At 40.4% G+C, this 23,801-nt stretch overlaps 1 protein-coding gene and 1 long non-coding RNA gene across 4 annotated transcripts in view; one reads left to right on the top strand and one right to left on the bottom strand.

The window, feature by feature from the left end:
* Positions 1 to 3,773: 3,773 nt before the first annotated feature.
* The window catches only part of LOC141928040 (netrin-4-like), a 58,017-nt gene continuing 37,989 nt past the window's right edge, over positions 3,774 to 23,801 (bottom strand). For 2 of the 3 annotated variants that reach the window (XM_074835640.1, XM_074835643.1), the window contains exons 5-10: positions 23,086 to 23,274; positions 15,327 to 15,540; positions 14,429 to 14,565; positions 13,337 to 13,405; positions 11,197 to 11,367; positions 3,774 to 7,976 (exon numbers count right to left, since the gene is read on the bottom strand). In XM_074835640.1, the coding sequence (XP_074691741.1) occupies positions 7,840 to 7,976; positions 11,197 to 11,367; positions 13,337 to 13,405; positions 14,429 to 14,565; positions 15,327 to 15,540; positions 23,086 to 23,274 (917 nt within the window). In that variant the 3' untranslated portion in view covers positions 3,774 to 7,839. The remainder of the gene's footprint in view (positions 7,977 to 11,196; positions 11,368 to 13,336; positions 13,406 to 14,428; positions 14,566 to 15,326; positions 15,541 to 23,085; positions 23,275 to 23,801) is intronic. The other variant, XM_074835641.1, reaches the window with a different exon arrangement.
* LOC141928042 (uncharacterized) overlaps positions 15,429 to 23,801 on the top strand; it is a 37,158-nt gene continuing 28,785 nt past the window's right edge. Inside the window, exons 1-2 of the long non-coding RNA XR_012624654.1 lie at positions 15,429 to 15,553; positions 17,795 to 17,968. This is a non-coding gene — a long non-coding RNA (uncharacterized LOC141928042). The remainder of the gene's footprint in view (positions 15,554 to 17,794; positions 17,969 to 23,801) is intronic.

Below are 23,801 nucleotides of genomic sequence, written 5' to 3'. Positions count from 1 at the left end.
AAGGAAGTTATAGCTCTGATCCTAAGGAGGTCTTTGTGGAAATTATCACTTTCTTTTCCTCCTAACCTTGTCAAATTAGAAACTAGCATAACTGTCATCACTGCATTTGTGTTCTGGATAATCCCTTAAAAGTGGAAGTGATGTAACTTGCACTAAAAAAAAGTCAAGTCTCTCATTTCCTCATGTACACTTTTTTTCCTTCCCCTTCCCCTTGCTTCTACTTCTGCTGTGAGTGCCAGCCTTTTTTTACCATTAAAAACTTAAAATAGTAGTAGAGATTTGCTTGACAAGGAATTAGGGCTATATGTTGAGACACAGAGTCCAGTCCCTTCTGTTTTCTGGTTTAGTTCTTAGAGTACATTTCCTGCCATGGAATTTGTATTTTGCTGTGTTAAGAGAAGTAAAAGGCAGGCAAACTTCCTTCTGGATTTTAAGTTTGTGACAACCATGTAGTGTAGCTTGAACTTAGTGAAAGATTAGGAATTGGAGGGTGGATCAACAGTAAATACCTATTGCCACTTCCTTGGACCAATGAAAGTAAAGAAAGAGAAGCTCTTCAGTGTGGATTCTGCAGCTGATTTTGATGCCATTTTAAGGTCAAGTTGTCTTTCTTGACCATTATATATCTCTTGAAAGTATTACAGATTTTACATGGAGAATCTTTTCTATCTCTAGTAGTAGACTTGTTTTTAACTCTAGATGAATGGGAAAAAAAAATAAATTGTCTGGAATTTTTTTTTGCTATGTAAACTGCTATGCAGTTCTCTGCGTGATGTAACTCCTTGTTCCTGTTATCTTTCCCAGCATTGCTTTGTTTACATGATTTTCCTCTTATAGTTGCACGCTCCTATTTTAAATCTAAAATCAATCGGTGGTTATTTTAGAATGTAATAAAGATGATAAACTGATCCCTGGCAATATGTGGCGCTTATGGAATAAGCAGATGATAAGTTGCATTTTTATTGGCTGGATACAAAACTTAGAGCTGCATGTTGCTGATTGTTCTAATATGTCTCTTTTTTTCTGCATAAATAATGATTCTTGGGGGAATAGTAGATTCAAATGTTTTTGAGAAATTGCCTGCATGGAGTCATTTTGTAATGATTTTATGCATGGTGTATCAGGTGCTTTTGTATGTCAAGTCAAAAGTAGTGATTGGTGAGGAGAAGGAAAGCTTTTGATATGAAGTAGTTGCTCTTATTTAATTCTGTGCCTTTTGGTTGATCTCTGTGCTGTAAAAACTGATGTGTTGAGTGTGATTAAATGTTTATTAGAGTTTAGAAGCACCTCTAGATGTAATAGAATATGGTTTTGAGCTGGTTTTGGCTGGGGTAGAGTTAATTTTCTTCACAGTAGCTAGTATGGGGCTGCATTTTGGATTTGTGCTGGGAACAGTGTTGATAATACAGAGATGTTTTAGTTATTGCTGAGCAGTGTGTACACAGTCAAGGCCTTTTCTGCTCCTCACCCCACCCCACCAGCAAGGAGCCTGGGGGTGCACAAGAAATTGGGAGGGGACACAGCTGACCCCAACTGACCAAAGGGATATTCCAGACCATATGGCACCATGCTCAGCTTATACAGCTGGGGGAAGAAGAAGGAAGATGGGGGATGTTCGGAGTGATGGTGTTTGTCTGCCCAAGTAACCAGTGTGTGTGATGGAGCCCGGCTGTCCTGGAGATGGCTGAGCACCTGCCTGCCCATGGGAAGTGGGGAATGAATTCCTTGTTTTGTTTTGCTTGTGTGCATGGCTCTTGCTTTACCTATTAAACCGCCTTTATCTCAGCCCATGAGTTTTCTCACTTTTCCAATTCTCTCCCCCATCCCACCAGGGGGGAGTGAGCGAGTGGCTGTGTGGGGCTGAGTTGCCAGCTGGGGTTAAACCATGATAGTTTTTAATACAAATCATTTAGCCCAAACAGTTACATGCAGATACAGACCTAACTGGATTTTATCCATTTAGTTTTTAGAACAAAATAGGTAGTTTTAACTGTATTTGTCCTACAGACTCTTATCATTGCTCCTCAAATACTGCCTTGTACAATATTACTCTGTAATACTTCAGTTTTCCAGTTTTAATCATTCTTCACTTGTTACACACCCTTTTAATTCTGGAGTTAACGCAGTGGTGAAACAAGCCACAGTTTTGAAGGATGGGTAGGACTTACCAAGTGGCTGGAACCCCTGCACAATGCAGGCCACAAATTCATGGATAAGTTTTGATAACATGCTTGTTAGGATGGGGTTGCTCCTGCAGTCAACTTAAACTTGAATCAGTGGAGCATGTGACCTGATGCAGATAAAGATTGCCTGTAAAATTTGTCTCTTATAGGTGATTGTTCTAACACAAAATACATTCTAAAATACAGTGAACTACTGAAAAGTAGTTAAAATTAGATAAAGTTGCATTTACAGAATGTGTTTAAAAGTTACTCATTAATTTTTTTCTGCTTTTCTCTGCAGTACAGCCTATCTTCATTTCAAAGACCTAACTTTAACTTATGGTTAGTAACTTTCCTAGAGATGTGATCTTGCTTCAGATACGAAAATGACCTTTTTTTCCCCTTCTTCCCTGCAACAGCGATGATGTATGCAATGGTGTCTGGAGGGAGATGTTTATCTTGCAGTTTATTCTAAGGGTTGTTAGATCTGGGGATCTGGCAGGGGTGTGTTGGAAACAAGATCTATATCCTATGCAGTTTTTATTGAGAATGTCCTTGTTAAACTTTACAGCGATGTCTCCTGTTCATCTAAGGCACTTATCTGATCACATGTTAATGAATCTCTTTGAGGAAAGTTGTTACCTAAATAGGTAGAACCTACTTTCTTATTCCTAGGGAAGAAAAAAAAGGATATTATATGCTTCTTAGACTCTTGTTTTACTTCTCATTAAAATTCTAGCAGTGTTAGTGTGGGACAGTGTAGAGAAGCTACCAGCAGTTTGTCGTTTATTCTTAATCAGCTCTATTCATTGGACATGACTTCATTTTGTTGAACAGCACCAGCCTGTCTGCAGTTGTTTTTCAACTGCTTTTAACCCCTCTGGAGCTGATGGTTTGTTAGTGGTACTGAGAACCTGAGAGAAGACCCACGCAACAGAGGAGGAGTGGAGAAGTGCAGTAATAATTATAACACCAATGTTAATTCTTTCTTAGTAATGCAAGGTAGTACCTAATATGGTTCATGGATCAGTGTGAAGTTATTTAAAATGTCAAACTAAGTAATTTGGTTGTGAGTTCATAGCTAGAGCATGAGGTTCTCAAGGCCTACCTGTCACGCATTTCTATTTTCATGCCTTGCATCCTACAAATCGGCTCTGTGTGAAGGGGCAGTCTTAGGACCTAGTAAGTATTTTTTAGACCTCATCAGATCTCAAATCAGTAAAACTTCATGTGTAAATGTATCTTATGGGAATTAAGCACATGCAAGTACCTACATGTAAGATTTTGCAGGATTGGGTTTGATCAGTTATTGAATTAACATGCCACTTAGGTAAATTAACTGTACCTGTTTTGTGTTTCTAATCTGTACATGTTCTCATACCAAATGTACTTTTTTTTGGTAAGTTGCTCAGTAGGAAAACATGTATCACAGTTTCCTTACTAGCTAAATGCTTTTCTCTATTTGCCTGACTCTGTGCTAACACTGTTGAAGCAAGAACGTGATGTTTGGGGTATTTGTGGTTTATTAACTTAAAAATAATTAATGTACATGTGGTTTGAGGATTCCATAGTTTAAAAATTTAAAAACAGATCCCAAACCTCACATCAATATAAGTGTCTGAGTATTTTTAATTGAAGTTTTAAGTACAAAAAAAAAAGTGCTACAACACATAACAAATAACACACTAACTTTTTCAGTCTGGTGGACTTGAGGGAGCACATCATGTGAATTATATCAATTCAAAGAAAGCTTACATCAAGCAGCACGGAAAAATTGAGACATGGTAAATGCTACAGAGAAAACTTATTCTTTATAGCAGTGAGCCACTCTCAGAAGAGCAGTGCCCAAAGGTTGTGCACAGGTACGTTTTCCTTCTTAGCTGCTCGCCAAGAGCAGAAGCTGGAGAAGCATTAGTAGCAATATGTCAATACATTGGAGTTAGGGCTCAGCACTCACAATGACCTTTTAATGAACTACTTTGCTGCTTTAAGGGTCCACATACAGAATGTTCATGTATTCATGGGTACACATGCTGCACAGCTGTTAGAGAGAGCTACTTTGACCTCCAGCAATCCTGAGTTTGCTGCCATCTCTAAAAAGTTACATGTGCTTCTGGTTCAAACTATCACCTGCTCTATTACAAATTTTCCACAGCTTTCCAGATAATTTTCTTGTGGGTAAAGGCGTTTATTTGATCCTTATGCAGGAGTTCCAAGTGATACATCATTGCTACTGCTTGATATGTGGTTGTTAGTGCTTGTGAAATGCCTTGTCTGTTTGGGTGCTGTAGGGTTGTTCATGTGGCCATTTTAAAGACTGGTCCCATTTTAGACCTGCCAAAAGAAGCTGTCCAGCCACTTCTGTATTGAGCAGGTGCATCCTGTTTTCCATGTTGGTATTCTTTGTATTACTGTGCCACTGAAGACACACAGTCACAGAGAAGATCACAAGGTATGTTATATTGTAGACGGGCCTACAAAACAATTCTGTTTTGGTACAGGAATACCATGTCTTCTATGATAGTGCTTTTAATTTACTATGTATGACCTTGTTTGCTTTTTCTGAGGAATATGTAACAGCTTCTACTAGAAGACAGTTGTCATCTTGCACTGTCTTGTGCTCATCTTATTTTCAGGTACTGGTACACAAGAAAATAACTTTTTTCCTTTCCAAATTCTCATGGTGATCAATTTAAACTTTCTCATCTCTTCTTTATTCATTAGCTGTTCTAACTTGATCTATGTAGTTCATTTCTATTGAGATACTTATTTTCAGACAGGCTACCTGGATTGTAGCACTGCAGAACAAAGATTGCACATGGTAACTGTGTGAGTTGAAACTTTATTCTTTTATTTTTCCTCTCTGTGAACTCGGAGATATCTGATTAGCAGAAGTAGTGATACCAATAAAAAGTCAACTTGCAGTGTTGATGTGCCCTAATGTGCTTTCATTTTTAACTTTCAAATTAATTTCCATGCTTATGGAATACCTGCTGCTCTGTTGAGCAAAACCATTAAACACAAGCTAGTAGTTGAAACAAAATGTCCAATGTTTCTAACTAATGGAGGGAATGAAGTAGAGTTAGCTATACAGGTACCAGCAAGTAAATTAGAGATTCAAAAAGAATAGGAAATAGGAGGAGGGAAAGAAATTAGCTGAGTATTTTTGGGTTCCCCCACTCTACTTGCTTTTTCTGTAACGTGTGTGTACGTATTGCCTCCTTTTGAGATATCTGAAATGTGTAATATATTGATAGCTATCTTGTTTGCATACAACAGTGTTTGCATTTAGTAGTCATTAATCACTGTATTGTAGTAGGCCCCAAGAGAACACACCAGGGTATCAATATTCTTGTTCCAAATAGTATTTCTACTAGCAGTAGCTAGAAATGCTTGTAAATGACCATGTTAAAAAATAACTTTCCTCCGCAGAAAGGAACTACGCAGACATTTACCCTCCCCACAAAATCACCAATCTGGCACAAAAAGTGGAATATGGGACTTTGTTTTAATACGATACTGACTATAAACCAAAATGGATTATGTTCATCATTAAATAAGATCCCCTGCAGGTAAAATGGCCTCTGTTGAAAAGCATGTTCCTTAGCTTAGTTCTAAACCTACACTTGATTTTCATTTATTCTGAGAGGTCCTTTGAGAACAGACTGTAAATTCATGTACACATCTTTATTGATATTTGAAAGAGAACTTGTCAATCTTTTTGTTGTGAGATGATTTCTGGAGACAGTAAAGAAAGCAGTTGCTATGCTCTTAATTTCTGTAAGCTGACATTTCAAATTAAGCCAAATTCCTTGGTTAAAAAGTGTTTTATTGCATTAATTAAATGGCTTGGTGGAAATGCCATGTTGTTGGATACCACTTTAGGTAACAACAAATAAATAATGAAGTGAAAGAGGGAAGGCAATGGCAATGGAGGAGGGGAGACTTCCTGAAAAGGGGGGGAAGGAAGAAACACTGTTAATGCACTCTTGGGGAAAAAAAGTGGGTCTTTTATTTTGTAAGTATCTGCCTGTCATCCATTTCCAAATGAGCTGAGGAATTTTCTGCTGTTCAGCCAACATGAAGCTAAAAGGAAAATGGTAACAAATGGAATGAAAGAAGCTGTTTTTTTCAGTTCCCAGGGACAGAGAACAAACTGATGGCCTAAGTTGTAGACTAGGACTTCCATCATTCTGCACTAGTATTAGGTTCTTCTAGATATTCCATGTGCCAGTCAGACAGTGCTAAATATCTCCTTCCTGAGAGCATTAAATTATAGACATGAAATAGAAACATGCAAAAGTAGCACGTGTACATGCTTTTTCTCTGTAACCCCCTGGAAGAATAGACTGACTCTCTACTTCCTGCTTTACTTGAAGAGGGAATGTGTTCCAACCAGCTTCATTTGCTCTTGAATCCTTAAACAGGGGATACAGGTCTTAAACTACACTTTCCTCAAAATACTGTGTTAGGGAGTGATTTAAGTAGCTACCTCTTAATTACTATAGGGTAGGGCAAAATTGATTTAGTAAGAATGCTTTTGCAGAACAGAACTATTTTTACCTAGAGTGCAGATATTACCACTCCTATACTTTTGTGGAGGGACAAATAATCCTCAAGCACAAGGGGAAGGAAGCCTATCTTCAGTATATTAACCTGAAGTGTGACCAAGAGAAATAAAGCAGAATGAAAGCGCTGAGTGCAATCAAATGCCAGTGGTCTAAGCACAGTTCAAATAGCCAGGTTGCTCTCACAGGAACTACAGCTACCTCATCTAGTACACAGTCCAGCCAATCCATTTACCTCCTCCTGCTTCTGCCTTTGTAGCTTTTGTAGTGTTACAAACTCAACATTAGAGCAGCTGCTAGTTCCTCACATGTTTTGGCTCTTTCCTTAGCACTAAGGCTTTTTAGTGATAATTGCTGTGAAACCTTTGTTGTGTTACAGACTGAAGTACTACAGCAAAGAGCAAAATGACCTTAGAGAGCAAGGGTTGGATTTGGAATCAATTTTCTGCAGCAGACCTCAGCACTAAGCATTGATGATAGCAATGTACATCTATAAAGGAACTTGTCCCAAGATAAGTCACATGTTAGTGTGTTTCTGTTCAGCAAATGGGATAATAATTGCCTTCTAGAAAGCAACCTGTTGTATTGGCATAATTACACTCTGATGTTAAATCAATCTGAGCTTTTAAATACATATTGTTTGACATGCTTGTTTAGTATTATGCCACTTGTAAAGCTGAAAGAAATTGCTGCCTGTTAGTGGTCACTTATAAAGAAAACTCCCAAGTAATGAATGCATTATGTAAGCAGCTTTTACATATTAATACCAGGCTCTGACCTGGAGTGTGGAAACACTAATCCATATCTTTAGTTTTGCCTTGTAAAGTGATTTCTCTGGGTGTGTGGAATCAAGCTCAAATTAAGAACTGACTTATAACCTATGTATGATGCACTAGTTAATTTCGTATGATAAGGCTGTATGTTCTTTTGAAAAAAGTAGCCATGTCCCAAGTTTCCTGTCTTAAGCACGTGAAAGGAGAAAAGATGGTAAGTCTGCTTTCATCACTTCAGCAAGGAGCATGTTGAATGGAAACACATGAACTAACTACACCTTTCACTGCAGTGTTACTAAAAGGCAAAGTTCAGCACTGTAACTTCTGAAGCAGAAATTATTTGCACCCAGTTCGAAGAATATCTGATACTTGTTTTCCCAAATATGCTTTCCAGGGTTTCACCAGGCTGTTCATGTTCACAAGGAGTTTGCTGGTCCTAGAGTCCTCCTGGCCTGCTATAAGATAGTCAGTACCTAGTTTAAAAAAAAAAAAAGGGAAAAACTTCAGTCAATAAATAGAAGAAAACAGAACTAAATGCATACAGAACTGTATTATACATGAAAATAGTAAGCCAGGCTTCCTAGATTATAACATACAGGTAGCAGGGCCTCAAAGAGGTCTGTGAACAAAAAAGTGGTAACTACACATGGAGACAAGAATCAAATACTACTAGTGAAATCACATCATTGCCTTAGTAGATGTAGAAGCAGTCTTTGTGTTGTATTAACTATAGTAAATAAAATTTCCTCATTGGTCAGAATTCAGAGAAACAGAGGCACCCAGGGCAAGTTCTGTGTGAGGTTCTGCACACAGACCTGCAGGGATCTGGTGGCTGCTACTTACACCTTTGTCCCCTCCTGCCACTACTGCCCTCCTCCTTGAAAGTTGTGTGCTGGGAAGCAACTGTTAATGCTTGTGTAGATAGAAGGGTAAAGGTGGGTGTGAAAGCCCCAAGAAGAGAGAAAAAGTAAGGTTTCCACCATGAGTCAGGGCGTACTACAATCTTGGGACAGGGGTTCAGTCAAGCAGTATGTTGCAGTCTGCAGAACATCAGTGACTAGGACCTGTTCCCAGCTTTAATTTATATCAAGAGTCCATGGCATAACATCTGTGTCTCTAGCATCTAAATTTCTGAGCTTTATGTCTTCAGCCCTGTGTTTCTAAAGAGATACAAAGTAAAGCTAGAGGTACAAAGGAGAAGAATGTCCTGATATTTTCCCTCTTCAAATACCCTTTGTGGGATCAGATGTATTCTCATCATATTTACACAATATGCTTTATCCATGTCTGATTCAGGGCTCCCACAGTTTCACAGGAAACTGTTTCACATGTTATGCACAACTGAGCCACTGAAGTTTAAGTAAAGGAAAACACCTTATTCATTTGGACTACATTAAGTCAAAAACTTTATGTGCGAATTCAAGAACTACCCCTAGAAAGAAAGCTCAGGTTCCATATTACACTCCAATGCAAATTCAGGTGCAGTCTTTCACTTGATACAGATAGTAGAAGACAAAATTTGTTTCTGACACAGTACAGGTCATTTTGCCATAACAGGAAAAATTCATACAGAGTTTGATTTGACAGCTGTCTCTTGTATGTGGCTAATTTCAGCTGAGAACTTGTCTTAAAGGTTAGATTAAACATTACATTGTAAGCGAACCACAAGGAATTTTTTCATCGTGGTTTAAACCTGGCCAGCAGTCAGCACCACGTGGCCACTCACTCACCCTCCCCTACCCTTGGCGAATGGGGGAGAGAGTTGGAGGGGTAAGGGTAAGGAGACCCTTAGGTTAAGATAAAAACAATTTAGTAATTGAATTAATAATGATAATAATATTAGTAATAATAGAAAATACAAATGAGTAATGCACAGTGGGATGGCTCACAGCCCCTGACCGATGCCCAGCCCGTTCCCAGCTAGTGATCCCAGAGAAGAGAGAATCCTGAAACCACCATCCCAAAAACCTGAGTGGTCCTTCCCGATCAACCCTTATCTATGTACTGAGTGTGACATTAGATAATACAGAATATTCCACTGGCCAATTTGGGTCTGTTGTTTTGGCTCTGCTCCCCCCCCCCAGCTTCTTGTGTACCTGTGTACTAGCAGGACATGAGAAGTTGAAAAGTCCTTGATTTCTTAGCAACAACTAAAACCATCAGTGCATTATCAACATTCTTCTCATATCAAATCCCACACTGAATCCAAAACAAAGCACTGTTCTAGCTACTAAGAAGGAAGGAAAAAAAACCCAACACTTGGCTCTATCCCAGCTGAAACCAGGACACATTTTACTCAGTGGATATTTTTAATCTATTCAGAGGAAAAAACAAGGTCATTTTTCTATCAAGTGCTGCTTTTAGAATGATGATAAATCACCATTTTCTGTGGTGTACAGTTGAATAATGAAACATGATCCCCAGCATAAACTGCTGGTCACCCTAATGACACCTAAAGTCTTTGTCTTACTGGGTTTTGATCCCAGGACATGGTCCCAAAGACTTGGAACTTCAGTGATCTGAAAAAAAGCTGCGAGTAATCAAAATCTGCATTAGACACCTAGCATTGACTTAGGGGCATGGTTTAGTGGTGGACTTGGCAGTGTTAGGTTTATGGTTGGACTTGATGATCTTAAAGGTCTTTTCCAACCTAAATGATTCTACTTGAAAAAAATAGAGTCTAGGCTCAAATTTGCAGGATTCAGAGATTTACCAAGACATTTTAGCTGTTGTTCAAGTAAATGTATTTCTCTCTGTGGTCCACTAAGTTGTATTGCAGTAAAGGCAGCAGTAGGGAAGGTTGAATTAAGGAATGTGTCTGCTGGTATTACTCAGCACTAGTATGGAGCTCTGCAGTCTATAGTGTCATGTTTCTGCCTGCAGCAGAGCTGGGGAGAAAGTTGCTGCTTTCCACTACCCTACTTCTCTGCTCCACTGCTGCAGGGACACTCCTATAATTAGAAGTGAACAAACATGGATCATTCTGATACAATGTGGTTAGGGAGCAAACCTAGAGACCTATCCTAAACTGGTTATAAAACTGGGGTTATTTACTTAAAAGATGTTTTTTCTAATTATTAAAGATTTTCTGTCTTACTTGGTCTGAAATGAAATTAATTTGGTTTTATGTTCTCCACCCATGATTGGTTTCCAATATGCTGCAGGTTGTCAGCTTTAGGCCTTGATGGAACAAACCACTGAATGCACTAGAATTTACAGTAGAAGAAAGAAGGAATACTTACTTTTCATTATTTGAAACCATTACAAAGGCATAGAAGTTACATTGCCTCCACTTTCCAAAATTTTCATAATAATTTCTATTTTTTCCAAAAAGAAGTAAAGCACGATGTGAAAATGCAGAGTGAGGAACATAGAAATACAGGGACATAAAAATACAGGGATTTCTTTTTTTCCTCACAAACATTATTCTAGTCACAAGTATTCTGGAAGATCAAATAAAGTCACTGAAAGTAAAACATTTCCTGAAGGTTTTTGGTAAAACTTTGTTCTCCGATAAGAAAATGCTTTTTACTGCAGCTGTCTATTGTCTCCCTCTTTGGTGTGGATGAATCAAAGGACTCTGCCCCAGAAAGGCTGATGGGAAGTGTTGAGTAGCCATAGCTAATGTTCATAACAAATTGTCACCACCATTTACAGGGGAAGGAAAATGCCTGGTAAGCATTTTGTCCTTACCAGGATTGAGAATGGGACATGTGCATCCCCTGTTGGTCCAGGATTCTGGGTAAATGCTTCTGTTGCTCCGAGCAATTTTCACTTTGCCTGATTTCAGGACCTTCTTCACTTTCACAACAACTTCTGCATGGGTCCCTTTGTCATGAGCTGATAGGATTCTTGCTTTTATCACTGCCAGAAAGCACATCAAGATAGAGAACAACAATGAATTTCTAGATGAATTTTGTGTTATACTGCTAAAAGGTAGAATTTTAACACCTTGAAAGAAGACATGGAAAAATACTGCAGTTGTACAGAAAGTGCATTCCAATGCTTGCCCACTTCAGTCATGGTTCTTCTAAATAAATTTGGAGAAGAAAACCTACATTTTTGTATTGAAGTAGCCAACTGATCCTTTCACCATGTTATTTAGCAACTACTTTTTAATTGGCTGATGTCAAATGCTTGGAAATCATAGGAAAGCACTTTTATGTGTATACATATGTATACACATCCAAGAAGGATGGAAAAGACAGATCAGCAGCTAACAGTCTGATTTTAAGTGCACTGATTCTAGGCTTTATATTTTGTAGTTTGAAAACTTGTGATGAACTTTAACACTGGCCTCTCAAAAATTTTGTAATGTGGGAAGGGACTGTCTGCTCTACAGGAAGGAAGTCAAGAAGTTTCCCGTCTGTGAGAGACAAGAAACCAGGCCTGCGAGAAACTGAAAAAAACAGCCTGAGAAAGCAAAAGTTGAGGCTGATCGAAGAAATGCCTCAAACATTCGCGAGACAAAACTATGAGTCACAGGGCGCATAGTGTGGAGGTTGAAGCTGATAAGGCTGCCCAAATAACCCAAGATGCAGCTGGAGGAGGGAGCCCTGTGGAGACAGGACAGTTCTGCTCTGGTGCACCTGGCCAAATTTCAAGGGCCATCTGTCCGGTGAATGATCTTTGCTTCATTATCCACAAAATGCATATTAAAGTTAACACCCCTCAATATGCTAACGAAGGCTAACATGATCATGCTAATTGCATCATCCCATGAAACACCTTACCCCTCCCCATCCATGGGATATGTAGGTATGTGGGTCGACCTAGGGGATGGACCCAAGGAAAGTGTGTATAAATCAAGGGGGGGGAAAGAAAGAGGGGGGCCTGGAGAGTGCAGTGAAGCGAAGAAGACGGATGCAAGCGAAAAAGACAGATGCCTCCTGGAACCCTCGCTGGCGGGATCAGTGCAGAAACCCAGACCAGTGATCTGTATTTCCCCATTCCCTCTATCTCCCTCTTTTCCCTTTCCCATTAAGAAATGCAAGGCATATTATATTGCTTGCCACAACTTGCTATATACTTAGCCAATTATCGTGTGTTCAATTAGTACATTGTGAGTAGTTAATAAATGCTTGGACTGGGAGATTTGTTGTCCGCTCCATTGGGGATTTGCGAATCTGAGTCACTTGTCTCCCTCGTCTGAGCGGGATGTGACACTGTCAGACTGCAGGCATGTCACGTGGCTAAAATTCCATGATTGCACAACGAACCAGAAAAGGCATTTTTGTTTTGTAGCTCAACATCTGGTTGCCATGATAAGTTTCAGTTCCTTTAATTTAATAGGATCCCATAACTTTTTGGCAGGGTAGTCTCATCTAGATCAGCCCCACAAGCAGGCTTTGTTGTGTCGTGACACAAGCACATCAAACCTTTGGATCCCAGAACTTTCCTTTCTTGCTTCATGGGATGGTGTGAACCAGGTGTTCATAAATGACAGTATTAAATACCTTCTTGGTAAACGAGCATGGCCATTTGAACTTGCATAATGAGTGCAAAAACAGTGACAGTTTAGATGCAAGGCTTTTAGCATTTATTCTTGATGTAGAGGCCAACCATTCCCCTGAGTTATAATTCTAGCACTCTTTATGCTGTAAAGGGGGAAGCTGACTGGTTGGAGAGGAGACACCACGGAACCTTGCATGAGAAATGCTGTTCAGTTCTGACTGGAAGTTGAACACATCACTAGACAAAAAAGGCAGAAGAAATCCTACCTCTTATTTCATGACTTAGCTGGTCCTGTCATTTTTCATAGCTATCAGCTAATAACATGCATAGAGAGAACACTGTGAAACTATCATACCTTGAGGGCATGTTACCTACTTACCATAAGCATATTTCATTTGGCAGAAGTCAGTGACGCTTCCAAGCACCTTTTCTTTGCACACACACTTTTCTAGCAGGGCAACCACAGAACACAAAGGGTTGGAGAAGAGCCAGGACATGAAGCAAATGGGAAAAAAGAAGCAGCAAATGATACTTGGTTATGAAGTTATATGTATATAACTCCCATCATCTGGATAGGCCTTAAAAGTAAGTTTGAGAGTGAGCTCAATTATTTACACATCTGTTTCTTGTTACGTGATACAATAATTGTTCTGAAATCTGATCAGTACTGTCAAGTAAAATGCAGCTCTCATGGGATCTATTGTGCAGTTAATATACTGATACTAATAAAGAGATTTGTAAGAATAAGATCCAGGTGTAAATCATGTAAGTAATAATACCCTTGTTCAATCCCATAAACTAAGAAATGCTGATCCTTGCTGGTATTAAGGTAATATCCCTCTCGGGAAAGTCAAGATACGCAATAGGTGGCAGTGTTACCTCTGGGTCTTACAAAGCCCCTGATGCTGCTCAGTGCTGACCTTCCTACACGGCATGCAAACTGAGGACTAGTTCAGTATTCAAGGCTCCACCTCATTCTATAAGGCTACTTTGTACCTTTAGCTTGATACAGTATGCTTGACTTTCTCTCCTGAGCTGTGTGTGCCACAAAGAATATCTTACCCTTAAAATCATTTGCATTCCACCCTAGAGGTGGTGCGTTTCCGTGACGGCTGACGTGATCTTTTTACAAATAGTATTTGAAGTTCTGAACAGCAACTGAATGCTTGAGCAGGAGCTGTGTAAAATCATAAGCATTATGACTATAATTACAACAACAAAAGGAGAGTATTTTTTCCACACAATCTTATTCATGACTTATCAATTTCCCAAACTGAAGTTGGACAGTACAGGTGGTTTGGAAAATAGCAATGTAAGTGTAATGATAACCTATACAGTTCAGATTAGCAGATGTTGCCAGCAGATGGGGCCAGGCAAACTAGAGATGAGTGGGGGAATTTAAGTCAGGGTGGAGAGAAGAAAGAACTGGTACTGAGTGAAATTACTAATGTTCCCAGACTCTGGGCTGTACCTGGGTGCCTCAGGGCAGAAAATCCCTGCTCATGGTCATTCCATTTCCACTCCTCTTCGCTGTCGTTGGTTGGCATTTGCACAGGGTCAGGGATTCGTCCCCCAATGGGGATGTTAAAGAATGGCTCATTGTCATAGCTGAAGGGAGGCATAAAACAGAAGACTTGGTTAGGACACAAGATGGGTGGGAAGCAGGCGTTTATAGCATGTGTCTGTATCCAGACAGATGAGCTTGCTTTCTTCAAGTTGGGAGTGCAAATAAGAGCACAACTTCATGCCATATAGAGAGATCACAAGATCTAGGCTTTTATTTAGGCCTTACTACTGCTGACCTAGCATTTTTTAAAGTAACTACATATTGGGCCTTATTTGTTTTTATTGAAATAAGTAACTCAAGGTTAGTGACTGCTTGTTGATGTCACTAGGAACTGAGGACAGCTGCAGGACCCATAAAACTGCAGTCACTCAGCAAATCGTAGGATTTCTGTACTGATTAATGCACGTTTGGGGTACGGATGCCTGCCCTCTAAAAACAAGAGGGAGACCTTGTAATTCATTCTACCCTGGGCATAGACAAAGGGCAAGCTCTCCAGACTCCTCCATCTATTTCCAAGACAAACAGGTGTATGCTATACATATTTCCATGGGGTTGTGGAGTTGGCTATTATTACTGCAAAAAGTCATCATTGCAAGGTTGCCTTGGATAATACAATGGACTTCAGAGCATGCCAGCCACCGACTGGAATCTAAGAAACCTTTTATGATTTACAGCCACCTTTTCAAATGATTGCGCATCCTTCAGCATCCTCCAGTTACTTTCAGTGCTGCAATATTTCAGTTAATCTGTTTCATTTCACAGAATCCCATCTCAAAATGAACCCAAAGGAGGGCTTCTTTACCCATTGAAACAGTTTCCAGTATGCTGGTCGCAGTCTCTGGCACAGTCACAAGGGCGACAGCCATTTTCTCCAAAGCCCCAGTAGCCCATGAGACATCTATCGCAGTTGGGGCCCGCCACACCCGGCTTGCAGTAGCAGAATCCCGTCTTGGGGTGGCATCGCCAGCTTCTGCTGAAAGTTGCGTTGGCTGAACCCATTGGCTGGCAGGCGCAAGCTATGGAGATACGGTAAGAGGTGACAGATTATGTGCCCAGGGGTCATCTGGTTAAGTGACATTTTTGCAAGCCTGATAAACTCATGCCCACTTCCTTACGCTCAGTAGATTTAAGTCAAAACCAGTAAACATGTTGTCAGCCTACATCTGAAATATTATTTTTGTTTCTTTTTAACTCATTACTCACAGCAAACCAAGTACAACTGGGACCCATTTATGTGTGAAAGTCGGTTCTTCCCTACTACACAAATCTTGACCATACAGGGTTTTGAAGCGGTGGCAGGAAGCCTCCAATGTGTGTAGGGTAATTCACAAAGGGTAATTCACTTTTAAAGTGTTTTGCAAAAAGATTTACTAGCACGGACAAGGTAAAAAATGAAAGCTATTATCTACATTGTCTTTCCTGTGAACACAGAGATCACAAAACTACTGGTTCCTCTGGGGTTAGATACAGCTTATACAGGTGGTTCAGATGACCTGAAACATTTTTTTTGATTTCTGCCTCCAAGGAGTCCACAGATTTCCTTCAGTAGAAGTTCTAAGGGACATATCTCACCATGAAGTACTGCATGTAAGGAAGCTGATGAAATTGTTTGTACAGATACATGAGCAGATTTGTTGTAAAGAAGGTGGACAGAATGAGAGAAAATCTCTAAAGTCACTAGACATATTTTACACATAGATGGAGATGAGCAAATAGGAGGAAGAAAACCCAGATCTTTCTAATGCTATTGCCAGTTTGACACCAGCCTGGCAACTCAAGGCAATGTGGCAGTAAAACAGGCAGTTAGAGCTCCTGTGGGCAACTCTGCCTTCACAGACAATGAATTGTCATAATCTCACGCCACCAGTACATTCCCAGTGTGGCAGTTTCAGGGAGTGAGGTGGAAAGTAATACATAGATAGTGGTGCAAAGCCAACACAGTTGACTCCTCTCCATCAGGGCAAGAGATGGTCAAGCCTTGTGCCAACAGCTCTGTAAAGGTAAAATACAAGCAATAAACATACCCACTTACTTCTGATGTTCAAGCAAGTATGATTAAAATGAGAACTGAGCTGAACTCTAGGCCTTCATATTTCAGCTCTTTTCCTATTAACAAAGCAGCATGCCCTGGCTTTTGCTTGTAGCAGAAACCAAAAAGGAAATGCATCACTACTTCATCCATCTGGAAGAGAGCAGATCTAAAAATCTTGTGGCTAAGACCTGCTTTAACAGAGATTTTCAGTTAAATATTGAACACCCAAGGTGTTTAGATAGCTTGGATCAGGGGCCAGCCTTTTGGATGCTTATCTGAACCAAACATGATCTCCAGAGCTTTTGAAGTTTGCCCATCATTGCTTCTAATCAAGCTACTTTTCTTCATGGGCTCATAGATAAGATGCCAAATGAACACTCTGATTCCACACATCATTTTCCAAGGGGAAGGGGAAAGTATATGACTATAAAGGATGTTAAGTGTAGCAGGGACAGAATCACTTTCATCTGCAACCTCATATTTGATGGTCAAGAAAAGAAAATGTCTTCTGAAAATAGCACAAGAAAAAGGCTGAGCAATTTTGTTTAAAGGGCATTTCTCTTACGATCTGCTTACTACGTAGTTATTTTTTTCACCATGCTCTATGTTCTTTATGCCAATATTTTTAATAATATTATTACACTCTGCTGTAGACAGATCTCCGTCCGTTGTTTTCAAGGGACGCTAGCACAATAGCCTAAGGACAGAAAATAAGCGTGCTGTCATGGGCAATGTACTCAACACAATGAGCTGGTTGGCGGATGGCAGCAGGCTCGCCTGTTTGCCACAAAGCAGTCTTGACTTTGGGAGCAAACCCAGGGATTTTGCTGTCAGTTCTGGAGAGCAGGTGTAACAATGAAGTGCTCATTAGCACTGACAGTTTCAAAGGCAAGTTCTGATTTGTTGCTGCTCAGCTTGAATTATTTTTGCCCAGATTTTTGCAGGGCTGACTACATCACCCTAAAAGAGGAGACACTTAGTTCCACCTGTCACTGAAAAAAATGGATGTAATAGATTTGGGGATAAGGATGGGAAACACACACTTCCTTTACTCCAGACAGGTCTGAGCCATAAGAAGTAAGAGGTTGCCAACATCTGGTTTGGCTTGAATCCAGGTTTCTGATTTCACTGTAATATCTCTGTATGTAGGATCTACCTGTGGAGTTTTCACCTTAAATTTCTTATGTTTCTGCAACATCTGGGTCCATCTTTATTCCCATTTTATTTCTGGTTTTTAGGTTTCATCGGTTAGGGTCACATAACAGATGGGCAAATCATTAGCATCATTAGACTACCTGTCACCAACTGAGACTAGATCCTGATTCAGGAAGATGAGACCTTCTCCCATCCTATCCCTAAGGGAAAGTATTCCAGGACAGTGACTGACAGCATTGGCAGAAGCTGATGAGGAGGTAGGAAAAAAGTGCCTTTTTTTTTTTCTCTCCTCATTTTGGGGCTACAGTTCAGGAAAACTAATGTTCCCAAATGAACTGTGGGACATATTCCCCAATTATGGGGCAGCTTCTGGTGGATCAGAAATCAAGCTGAATCAATAAATGTACAACACTTTCAGATGAGTTATACAAGTGGCTTGCGAACGCTTTACTCAGTCTGTGTTTGTTTAGCATTTCAGCTTGGGTGTGTACATTGTCTGGCTTCCAGAGTATTACGGCCAAAATCCCAGTTGTGCATCTAAGGTAACTCCCAAAATAAGAGCCCACATGTCACATGCTGAAAGGGCAGCTGTTGATGACTGGGTTTTATCTGTTTAATAGTACCCCAGAGTTGCAGATAAACCTCATAATTAAAGAAACATAAAGCAAGTTTCTAAAACCTCACCCTTTTACATTTCCCAATATTTGATAACACAGCATCTTTCCCTGCTGATTTTTGCTTCTTTTCTCTTGGCAAACCCTAGTTTTCTCTCTATCCGCCTCCCTGTCTAACAAAACACCAGCCGACATGACAATGGCCTTGTTTGTCAAAGGCATCATCAATTATGTTAGGGACGGTGTGCAGACAGTTTTGGCTCAGAGATGGCTGGTTTATTTGGGTTCTCCCCTTGACAGCAGTGTAATGAAAAATTTCATTATTGTACTTTAGAATTGGCTATCAGTCACAAAGCATCACAAAGCATCCTCTTGCCTTTTAGTCTCACTCCTGTACTAAGTTTGTTTTGTCAGAAACTACTGTAAAAAGGAGACAAAGAGTAATGATAAATGAATAATTCATACAGCAGTCTCCACTCAAGTCCTCAATAAATCTGTCTGCCCTCAGCACAGCTGTCTTTCCCATGTAATTAGACACAGTTGTAAAATATAGTATTGGTTGTAACAGTACAGTCCCAACTTATAGGAAAATAGCAAGCGCTCCAAGTAATTCAGTGGACTTTGACATATCTTGCCTTAAACTTCTGTCTAATAATACTGCATAAGATACAGCTATGAGGAGACTCTGGCTATTTGATGAAAAACAGGCAAAACGAAAAATCAAACAAAGCCTTTTGAGTCTGAAATATATACATGTGCATCTTTAGAGCATATGACTGAATCAGGGCAATTTTTGAAGCATGTGGGGATTGACTCAGCCAATGATGTTTCTTAAATGAAGGAAATAAGATAGACAGCTGTGTGTGTGGTCAGGGCTGATTAAGACAGACTTTGAACCAAGATGTGATCAGGCCTTTGTGATATTACAATTAAAAGTTCACTCCCTCTGCTCAGAAGTAAAAGGATGAGAAGCAGAGCTTTTCAGAGTGTGTGTTTGTGCATGTGCATCTGGGCACATTTTAATTTTTAACCCTTCTGCTTAGAGTTAAAAAAGCTTGTTTTCCTGGAGACCCATTTAGATGGGTCTACATGCCTGCATTATTTTTTAAGCTAAGCAAAGGGTGAGTACAAAAGATGGTGCCATTTCAGAAGGATCCCTTAAGCCTTCAAATAAGCCACAGGAAAGAGCCAAGGATACGGCAGCTTTTCTAACCATTGGTTAGGAAACGATTAGGCTTCCGAGTCAAAGCTCCCATACAAGTCTATATCCAAACTACTTAATCCTGTGTTGTCACCCCCAATAACAGGCAGGTGTGTGCCTTGCTCTGGGGATCTTTTCATGCCTTCCTCTTTTTTTTTTTAATATAGATCTAAGCAGTGTCAAAACAAGGCTCTGCACACAACCTGGCTCTCATTCATCCCCAGCTGCTAGGAACAGGAGAAGCAAATGAATCAGAGGGAAGCTACCTCTGCAGACAAAAAGAACTAGCAGATTCACACTTACATGTCAAATTTCAACAGATTTTTTCTTTTTTCCAAGGGAATGTCTTTGCAGTCTCACATGGGAGGGTCAGCAAAGGGTGGTTTGGATAGTGCCAGGACATCCAATTGTTATACAACTCTTTTTTCCTAGCAGTGATTAAGAGAGAATGCTGTTCATTATTATGACTAATGCTTAAAGACTCTTTCTGGGCCTGGGCAGTGTCCTGTTAACTTTCTGGGAGCCTGAGGGGGATGTCACAGCTGAACATAGACTTTGCTCTGGATGGCAGAGCACTCTTCAAGCGTGCTTTCTCAAAGGGATTAGCACAGCATTTCATTCAGCTTTTTCATCAGATTTCCTTTCCCAGCTCAGTATCTACTGTACACAAGGGTCAAGTTTTGATCTCCCATTGAGGTTTTTTTTCCTCTGAGTTCAAATGGGAAGCTGAGGACCAGGTTGCTCTCACCAAAATCATACATTTGCAGTTTATTACTGCTTTTCAGCACTTGCCCAGTGGGTGGGTTTTTCATTTACTGTTGTTAGTCTGGCACTGTTTTCTCAAAGTGAGATGATGCCTTGGAATTGGTACATGTAAATCCTCACAAACATGCTAATCCAGAAGTGGCAGCTCTTCAATTTAAGATCAGCAGGCTGAGGTATGAGAGAAATGTACCTGGTGGTCTAATTGTCTAATGTCTTACATGTTAGCAATGCTCAAAACAGTAACTGGTTTTTTTACTGAGTAACCAGGGTTGGTTTTAGGGTCACACAACCTGAACAATTTACACCAGATTACATTTAACAGCAGTGCAAGTTTTGCAACCTAAAGGATGGAGAAGAGGGCCTCTATCTTACACCCTGCATGAGGCCTTTCAGTTTAATATCAGCTCGAAGCATAAGGAGCTGATGATGGTTCTGCAGATGAAATCTTCCCTATGTCAAACTGAGTCTGTTCTAACCAAAACAACTCTGCTTGTCTGCACTGGTGTTTCTGGTTTTGCTGTCACCGATAATAACCAGAGCAGTGAAACGCTCCATGAAAATTCTCAGCAGAGGTACAGCACAAATGAAGTGCACACTTACACACTGCCTGCAGACCACATGGGGAAGTGTTCTGGGATCAGTTCTTTCATCATACAAAACACTACCCTATGAAGGTAATTTGTCAAATGTCATTGTGGGAATTCTCCTCACCTTAAATAAAAGCACAGATTAACCACCCCAGTCCCAGGTTTCTCTTAACTGTGAAAGATCCCATTGACCTGAATCATGCACAGATAGAGTCATGCCTACCTATATGCAATAATGCTGGATGAAACCCATTAGATTCATCTCAACCAACAGAAACTCTGGTGCAGGCTAGCGATCCAGAACACCTCTTAAGTCAAAGAAGAGACATAGATATCCTCTAGAGGGCAATTTAGCTCATCTATCTTAGGCACCTACATTAGACTGCAATATATCATTCCCTAGAGGTCCCACTGTTCCTCCACTGTCTACAAGGAGTCTAGAAAAGACAGGCAACTTTCAGGTGGCTAAAGTGGGATGGCAGCTATCTAGGCCTGAGTGTGCCAGTCAGAGTGGAAACAATTGCATTTGGGGGCCTTCTGCTGGCAGCAGCATGTTCCCAGGTGAAAAGAACATCATTGTGCTGGAGTGGCACGATAGGAATAGAGCTCTTTCACAGTAAATTTCTGAGCAGTTTTTCTTTTGCTATGCAGAGTATTGGCAGGAGGTACTGAGAGGCCTGTAACCAGACCAGACAAAAGATGCAGAGGTAGAGTCAAGGTCTGATTTCATCCAGGCAGACTGTTCTAGGGTTTCCACACAGATAGGCTGTATTTTCAAACAATGTTTTTTCCTCTTCACTGCTCTCCAGTGCTCCTTGACTTTAGCGGTTATCTAAAATTACACATGATGTTGGTTACTACACCATCACCCTGCTGTTAGATACAAGAGTTCATACACAGATTCTTTCAGGTACTATGAGATTGAAAATTAATATTCTGGCATAACAATTTATTCTCATTACAGTATTTCCCTGCAGCAAATCTGCTTAGAGTAGAAACAGGACTAGAAAGGGGCAAACATAGAACACACTATGGAATACAGGGTGAGGTAGATAAGCTCACCCCCAGCCTTGTCTGCTGATCAGTGTTCTGTGATGAACGTTGTGAAATCAAAAAGAAGGGGTTGTGTGGAAGCAGTCTGCGCTGGCACTAAGATCCAGTGGAAAGAATAGAAAAGAGCAGAAGGGTGTGTTGTGCACAGAAAGTTTAAGTGCTATCACAGGCCATACAGTCCTAGGGAGAAGAGTGTTTGTAACCTGAGTGTTTTAAGAGAGACCTTGATGAAGAACATCAAAGAGTGAGGAAAGCTTCAAAAGCACATGATGCCAGTGAGCATGAGTATAGATGACAGGATGAAGTTCTCTGTGCTGGCAACTGATGTCTGAGCTATGGGGAAGGAAAACTTTCCAAAGGGAGAAATGAAATTATGTAGCAACCTCCCAAGTAGATGCCAGATGGAATCAGATGTGTGAAGCCTGGCAGGATACTCAGGAAATGTTTACCCTAAGTGAGGGAGATTTGCGCTATGTTCCAGACTGGATGGATGCAAACTACCTTGATCCAGAGGTTGTACACCCTCTGTGTACAACCGTTAGTGCCTCTATGCCCCAGTTACTTCCTAACACATCCTGCTGAAGTGCTAATGAGGCAATTAATTTGGGCAGAGCACCCCATAATACAGCTGTAGAATCCAGAGATAAATCTGAGTAAGCTCTGATCTGTTTGTTCCCAAGTGGATATGCATGGTCTCATGCTGCCTACACCTCCTGCAGCCATTATTATATATGTGCACAGATGTTGCACAATCAAATGGAATTTAACAATGCCTACACATAGGCACACACAGTCTTGAGAGATGCAGAAAAAACCAGCTAAATAAAATGTACCTCAAGAAAAAAGGAACCGTAGTATTTTGAATGCAAGCGCAAGAAGGTGGTACCTTTCCCCAGAATGCAATGCATTTGGAGAACTCTAGCAGTTATCACCAAAAAAAAATGTGTGATACCAGGGGGAGAAACAGACACAGAAAATCAGGAATATGACCTTTGATCAGAAAACTGTAGTTTAGGAACAGAATACAAGGAAAGGGTAGTAGTACTCATGAGTTACTTCTATAGGAGTTATTGATTCTATAGGAGTTATCAAGTTCTTTCTTTTAATCATTCTTTTAATGATTTTTTCACCATTACGTAACAGTAGTCACTTACGTTTGCAGACCTCTGTAGAAGACATGGGTTTCCCTCTATCTCGATAATACCCTGGTTTGCACCTTTGACACCGATGTCCCTCTGTGTTATGCTTGCAGTTGTCGCAGACCCCACCGCTGCGCTTTCCCGATGCCAGCCAAACACTCAGATCAAAATGGCAGCTGTCAGCATGGTTGTGGCAGCGACACTCTGATGGGAAACAGAATATATTTCAGGCTTATGCAGTAAACAAAAATACTATTCAAATGGTATCATTTTCCTACTGTAAATCATGAAGGAAATATCTGAATGTAACACACTTCCTCTGCCTGCAATCCTTGATTTTCATAAAAACTAGAAATTACAGCACAGGGTGGGAGTCCCGGCAGGGTCTGAGAAGCTTGGGTGGTTGTGAGCTGTGTGGTATTCTTACAGTAAGACAAACCAATCTGAACAGTATCGTAAGCCCTGCACAAACCCCATGGACACTAAAACACATGAGGGGATGTAGCTGCATGAAGAACAGATTTCTGCCTTGTAAATGCCACTTGCCAATAGCCCAAATGGGCCAGCTGCAGTAGAACAACATGCAGACTGAAGTTTTCCATCAGTGACCACCAACTTATCCCCGGTTTCTGTAATGGTACCGTTAGTGTAAATTGACAGAAGTCTTTGTTAGGGAACTTTGCCTGCTGGCACGGTGAGTGCTCATCCTGAAAGCCTGGATCTGTAAACTC

This window comes from Strix aluco, chromosome 11 (genome assembly GCF_031877795.1).
Source record: "Strix aluco isolate bStrAlu1 chromosome 11, bStrAlu1.hap1, whole genome shotgun sequence".
In the NCBI taxonomy this organism is placed as follows: Eukaryota; Metazoa; Chordata; class Aves; order Strigiformes; family Strigidae; genus Strix; species Strix aluco.
This window is presented reverse-complemented; position numbering and strand designations above follow the sequence as displayed.